Source organism: Olea europaea, chromosome 1 (assembly GCF_002742605.1).
Source record: "Olea europaea var. sylvestris chromosome 1, O_europaea_v1, whole genome shotgun sequence".
In the NCBI taxonomy this organism is placed as follows: Eukaryota; Viridiplantae; Streptophyta; class Magnoliopsida; order Lamiales; family Oleaceae; genus Olea; species Olea europaea.
Window position 1 is genome coordinate 20,915,280 of NC_036237.1, and position 7,096 is coordinate 20,922,375.

Below are 7,096 nucleotides of genomic sequence, written 5' to 3' on the forward strand. Positions count from 1 at the left end.
GACTCGATTTGTGCAGTTTTTGACTTACTATCAAACCACACCGTTTAAAAAGGTCTGGAAAAATTTCAAACCAGATCATTTTTGTGGTTCGATTTCATTTCAAACCACAATTTGCTGAGCGACATAAAAGTAATATAGTTAAATGTAATTTCTTAAAAAAAAAAAATTATAGACTATCCCGTTCGATTTTAAATGGATTTTAAGTATCAAAACCTAAGCCGTTGACACAAGCCAATGGTGTCAAACTAATGATTAAATTCGATTTTACGGTTTGACAGTTTCTTTGTTCAACCCTGACAGGGGGTGAACATAATTCTATTTAGATGATTTTTGAATTATTTTAAAAACAAACCATTTAAAATGGTTTGAGAAAATTTCAAAATCAAACCAAATCATTTCATTTTTCAAATCAAACCATTATTTGCTGTTTGCTTTGATTTCAAACCACAATTTTAGCGACTTAAAAATAACATCTTTCAAAAAAGTTAAATTATATATTTATTAGTTTGAAGTGTCACTATAACATGTAGCCTTTGGTTGATTTAGCTAGAAATTAAGTGTTTTGTATATTTTGATACAAATAAATGAAATGCGGGTTAAAAATAAGTTTAAAAAAATAAATTTTAGAAAATGAAGGGCTAAACATGAGATTAAATTGATCCTTTTTAATATATACCTTCTGATATTGACATATTTGTCTCATACAAGTTTAAACCAATAAAGTAATACAAGATTCAACCATGAAATTTAAGATTGTGATTTCATTCTTTGAATAATATAAATATTATCATAATTATTTTCCTAAAGAGCCTATAGAAATCATTTAAAAAGTAAATTTCTTGAAGTATAAAGTGATCTAGTATATAATATATTTATGGTAGAACAAGTATTTAAAAAAAAAAAAATGGATGCACTGTTCGATTTGATTTCAAGCACTTTTTAACTATCGAAATCAACAATGAAGTATTTCCAAATGAATTGATTTGATTTTGAAATGATCGAAAATGAAAAACGTGAGTCCAAACCCATGATTTTAAAATTGCAATTTTAATTTGGTTTCTATGTTCTTTAGTACTCTCATAAAATCAAAATTAATACGGTTTCTATTTTCCTTAGTATTCTCACAAAAGGAAAAAATTCACAAGCAAGCATTAAGTGTGGAGCAATTCAATTTTCAAGTTTAAGTTTTAAAATTCAAAACTAAAATATTATTAATTATATTTTATTAATTAAATATATATATTAAAGTCACAATTATACAATTAAAGATCACGATACGTACTTGTAGGTCACATATTATCAAATTAATTGGTAATCGATTATTTTATAGTCACAATAAAAAATTTTGATAGGTCACAATTTATTTCATCGGTTATAAGTTAAAAAATTTATAGGTCATAGTTTATTTTTCAATCACAATTTCTGAAATTAATTATTCACAAATTATTTTTCAGTCACAAATTATTGAATTTTTAGGTCATAAATCATAAAATAGTTGGTCACACACCCCCAAATAGGTGGTCACATACCACCACTGCCAACACGGTCACTTGCAACCACCACCACCACCAACACTTTTTAATAACGCCCCCATCACCAACGCATACCAACTTGTGACCACGACCACCGCACACATTGTCGCTGTCAACCCATTGTCGCAAAACTACCACCACACACTACAACTACAAAAAAACACCACCATAGCAACCATTGGTCACATGAGCCACCATAACCATCAAAGAAATCAAACTCAAAAATTTAAAAAGATAAAAAAAAAAAAAATGGGAAAGGAAAGGGAATAACAAATATGCGCCGCTGTGAATCAACCACTATCAGATTAGAAGCAGCACTGATAGGTAAGCAGTAATCATCGCCACGCACCATATCACAATAGCTCGTCTAGTTGTTGCTTCGAGCACAGCGTCGCTTGCCATCGAATCTTGCCATACTTAAGAAGTGGTGAGTCGGCGATAGGGACGATCTATGAATGGGTAGCGACGGGCCGCTCTGTGGACAAGCAACCCAATGACGATGTTGAGCAACTGTAGTTTGATTTGTGTTGATTGCCAACGTGAAGGGTGGCAGATATGGATTTGATAATTTTTGGGGGGGGTGGATATGGGTGATCTCTTCCTCCTACAATCAGTTTAGCCGGATTTTGAGATGGTTGGTGGTGATGGTGATGGTGATGGTGATGGTGGTGCAAGTGGTAATAATGTTGCGGTGGTGGTGGTGATGGGTAAGAACTTGAATAAAGAGATAGAAAGCGTAGAGAGGAAGGAGAATAAAGGACAATGATGTTAGGATCTGGGAGTGTGCGATCGATGGGAGATCGGGGTCGGTAAAATAATTTAATTTTATATTATTATTATTGTTGTTATTAATATTTATAAATTGATTTATATCTGATTTTTTGTTAAATAAACCTCACACTAGATTTTTAAATTGAAAAACTTAATTACCTATTTATATATAATTTCCTCCTCACAAAATCATAATTTACGCATACTTTTCTCGTACGACATTCATAGTCCAGTTCATCTGGGCCAACCGCTACGGGCCACGGGCCCCTCTCTCTATTTTTTGCACTTGCGTTTATTATCAATTGATGGCCCCTCAACTTTACTTATTTTACGCTAAAATACTCCACTTCCATCAAAATCCACGCATCTGCAGAAAACATTCACATTCACTCACATATTGAAATCCAGACAGAAAAATCAGAAAAAAGCCTGAAAAAATGGGAAAAGATCTGAGCAATGATCAGGTTTCCTCAATGAAAGAAGCCTTCACACTTTTCGATACTGACGGCGATGGCAAGATCGCCCCGTCTGAGCTGGGAATTCTGATGCGTTCACTTGGAGGAAACCCGACTCAGGCCCAGCTCAAATCCATAATCGCTGAGGAAAATCTGAATTCCCCGTTTGATTTTAATAGATTTTTGGACCTGATGTCCAAGCATTTGAAGCCGGAGCCATTTGATCGCCAGCTAAGGGATGCGTTCAAGGTGCTGGACAAGGATGGTACTGGGTATGTTGTTGTTTCGGATCTCAGGCATATTTTGACGAATATTGGGGAGAAATTGGAGCCCTCGGAGTTCGATGAGTGGATTCGTGAGGTAGACGTTGGATCCGATGGCAAGATCCGGTACGAGGACTTTATTGCCCGCATGGTTGCCAAGTGAGAAGGAATTTCACCGCCTTGTGAGTTTATGCGTGGCAAATTTCTTATGTTTCCCTTTTCCCTTTTGTTATTCAATTTTTACATTTTCTCGGAAATGTCATCGTGTTAATTGTCACACATATTATGGAAAATGTGATAATTTCTTGTAATTGGGTGCATATTAATTGCCCATTTGGAATATGTGTGTTGAATTATGCGTCTATAATAGTTATTAGCAGATTCATGGGATTTCAGAGTTAAAAGTCTTAGCTTCGGAGGACTGGGGAGAATTTAACTTGAAACCTTGTGGGAAATTGCTTGGAAAAGTAATTAATATGAATACCAGAATTGGATAATTTAGGAGAACGAGAACTATGATATATTCCTATTTTGTTGCAAATCGAAGACTTAAGATTACATGCAAAAGGAATGATCGCTATGCTGATGTACTTACGGGTGCGGGAGCCTTGATTGCATCTTCTTGGCCGTTTTTTTACTACCATGTTAGCTTGTGGTTGTCATGGACAGGTCTGACGCTGCACTTTCCAAACTTGCTAGTGCAGCTGACCTTTCTCATGAGTGAAAAAAGGCTGTGTTGGTACCTGCTGGTGCATTATTCTGCCCTAATAAATATTTCACCCATATCTTGAGCTATCTTTGGCTTTCATTCCATCAGCCACTTTTGTGTTTGCAATTGAGATTTAAGTTGAAAAGGCGAAAAAAAGCACAAGGGCATAATACCAGAATTGGATAATTTAGGAGAACGAGAACTATGATATATTCCTATTTTGTTGCAAATCGAAGACTTAAGATTACATGCAAAAGGAATGATCGCTATGCTGATGTACTTACGGGTGCGGGAGCCTTGATTGCATCTTCTTGGCCGTTTTTTACTACCATGTTAGCTTGTGGTTGTCATGGACAGGTCTGATGCTGCACTTTCCAAACTTGCTAGTGCAGCTGACCTTTCTCATGAGTGAAAAAAGGTTGTGTTGGTACCTGCTGGTGCATTATTCTGCCCTAATAAATATTTCACCCATATCTTGAGCTATCTTTGGCTTTCATTCCATCAGCCACTTTTGTGTTTGCAATTGAGATTTAAGTTGAAAAGGCGAAAAAAAGCACAAGGGCATTATGTGTTTCTAAATGGTAGAAAAGAAATTAACTACTGTTCTTTTTGTTTGCAAATCTAGAATTTTATTATTATTATTATTATTTTTCCTCTCTCTATTTGAAAACTAACAATGAGGGGAAATATAGGTATTGACTTGACCTGCCTTTACCTGTAAGCATAGGAAACATAAAATTGGTAGCACTCGAACCTTGCCTTCCTTTTAGTTTGAGTCAGCCTCATTCTTTTGTTCTCCTACTTTGTGTTACCACTTGTACTTTCAACTCATGGAAGGTGCACACCTATTCTTGGATTTCCTTTCCTCTCTCTTTGTCCATAAGAACTTTCAAATCAAGGAAAATGTTACTTCTATCTCTGCCTTCTTATTGAACCATTGAACTGATTTTCTGTCATGCAGTCTCCATATTGTATTGTGATAAGATATTTCGGTATGGTGGCATTTAATTATTATAAAATCATTTTTCAACATGAAAATTTTCCTCCCTAAAGCTGTCACAGACATCTCTTAAACGAAGTTATCGATTGACGCCTCCTAACATGAGTTTTGCTCATTTTATGTTTGTATTCTAAGGCAACCTGGTGGAACGGAAAAATGCAGATTTTGATCATTTCCATTTGTTAAAATGAACAAATCCCAGAAGCAAGAAGTGTGGGGTGGAGAAACACAAAAAATTCACTTTCTTACTCAGATTAAGTGGGAGCTTATCGAGAGAAGACAAGAACTTTTTGATTATGCAGTTACCTTCTCTTCTGGGATCCCCCAAATTTAATCTCTTTCTTCTTCGCTGCACAATAAAATAAGACTAAATTACTGCAGAATATATATGTTTACACTGATTAAAGCATGGTGGCATTCCTCCTCCTTGAATGAAAATAGAAGTGAAATTAAAGTTTTCTCAAATGGCATGTTCTATGGTGAGGATGGTGACTGGACTAAGAAAACGAGATGCCGTGAGCTTATGTACACTGACGTTTCCAGAAAGACGGATGTGAGAATGATTTAACTCCTATCAGCTCACTTTATCTAGAAAATTGCTATCGTGGCGGTTGGCTTACTAAGTGTGGAGAGAGAGAGAGAGAGAGAGAGAGAGAGAGAGAGCACTTAGGTTAGTCTTGAAATACGGGTAAATTTGTCGATTTAATTAGACAATTGAAGCAAGGAGATACGCAAAAAGGCTCAATGTTGATAATCCATTTTGTTCAATACACAGAAAATTCATGTATCTTATGCTAAACGATCATTCAGAACTCAACTGCTATGTGAAATGTATGATAAGTGCTTTTAAGACAAGCCAGATCTCTATAGAGAAGGGTGATTTTACGGTGGACAAAATGTTATGCACCCAGACCATGATGGTATGTCTGTGTTCATGATGGTAGGTGAGTCCAACTGTGTATTCCATGCAGGTAACATAATTAGCCCCGTGCACAAGAAAAATAGCCTAATTTGGATTTTCCAATTTAACGAGATTTTAAGCTAGACATTACTGGGAAAGGTAAGCGGTTTTTCTTGAGGTACTAGCAAGATAATAAAGAACCCAACATTCACCAGGCAGGATTATTTTTATCCTTTCTTTTACCCTATCTCCTTGGTAGCTATATAACCTAGTGCAAGAAATGGACCAAGGCAAACGGTTATATGAAAGTCAATGTATGTTGTCTGATTCTAATGAAAAAATCTTCTGGACGTGTAGCTTTATATTGACCATCTTCTCGCATGATTTTGGTGAACCTTGTCTATTCATTTTTGTTGACCGAAAATGATAATTTCTTAAATGAACAGGTCTGTCAGTGTGTAAATTATGTCTTCCCATGTGACATTTTGTTCTCAAAAAAAGCTTGTTGTGTTTGATAATTGGTGCTGTTTATAAATATGTAGTTGCTTGATCGACTAACACACTCTCTGTGTGACATTTATAATTGCAGGTAGTCTGAATGGTTGTATTGTGCATTCGGAAGAGCAGGAACATGTCCTTTTTTTTATAGTGTAGTTTTTCGTTTGGTGCGCTGAAGTGCAGTTTCATTTGCCCGCATAATTCTGTTATCTTGCCTTTTATTCATTGGCGGACAATTTGTTGTTTGGAAGTTTGAAGGAATATTATGTTTGGTTTCCCACAATATAAACCCATAGTCACTAGAATTTAGGACTTGTCTTTGATGGTGAAACTGTGTGTATAATTTCAACTGATTTACACCATAAGATGAGTGCTTCTTGTTTCTTGATCTATTTTCATGCTAGGTTCTTTCGGAAATGGTGTTTAAAGTTTATTGATGTTGTGGGGTTTTCGTATTCTATAAGCATGTTGTTACACTCGACTCAATATGATAATTGAAAATTTTTATCGTATGTTTGCTCTTGTTTTAATCCAGTTCAAACACGCTCTTAGCCTCTTCTACATATGCAATAATTGATGTGGGCATGAATATGTACTAGTGATGGCAATTTGCTCCGTCCCGTCTCGATGTCGGCCCACCCCGAACCGCCCCGTGAAGAAAAAATAAAAATAATTAAAAATAATTTTATTTTTAGACAATTCATCCATTAAAAATTTATTTTAAATTTGTATTTTATGCTCTAATAATAACATAATTTGAAACTTTCAAAATGTATTAAAAAAATAAAATAATAAATAATTAATTAAACAGGGCAAAAAGTTGCCCTGTCCTCGCCCCGTCCCATCTAAGGCGGGGCGAGGCACGGGGTAGGGTGGGATTTTAGCCAAACGGGACGAGGTGGGGGCGGGGCAGGATGGGGGTGCCTCGTCTCGAATCCGTCCCGTTGTCATCACTAATATGTACTCA

At 35.7% G+C, this 7,096-nt stretch overlaps 1 protein-coding gene across 1 annotated transcript; it reads left to right on the forward strand.

Annotated features, from left to right (window-relative positions):
- The first annotated feature begins 2,646 nt into the window (after positions 1 to 2,646).
- Positions 2,647 to 6,566, forward strand: LOC111396951 (probable calcium-binding protein CML13). Its single transcript, XM_023023587.1, has 2 exons — positions 2,647 to 3,203; positions 6,221 to 6,566. Exon 1 carries the CDS (start codon positions 2,741 to 2,743, stop codon positions 3,182 to 3,184), a length of 444 nt encoding a protein of 147 aa, XP_022879355.1. The 5' UTR covers positions 2,647 to 2,740; the 3' UTR covers positions 3,185 to 3,203; positions 6,221 to 6,566.
- Positions 6,567 to 7,096: the final 530 nt, after the last annotated feature.

Bases quoted from the DNA above. Each gene is read 5' to 3' on its own strand.
- LOC111396951 (XM_023023587.1), top strand. From the start codon at position 2,741: ATGGGAAAAGATCTGAGCAATGATCAGGTTTCCTCAATGAAAGAAGCC.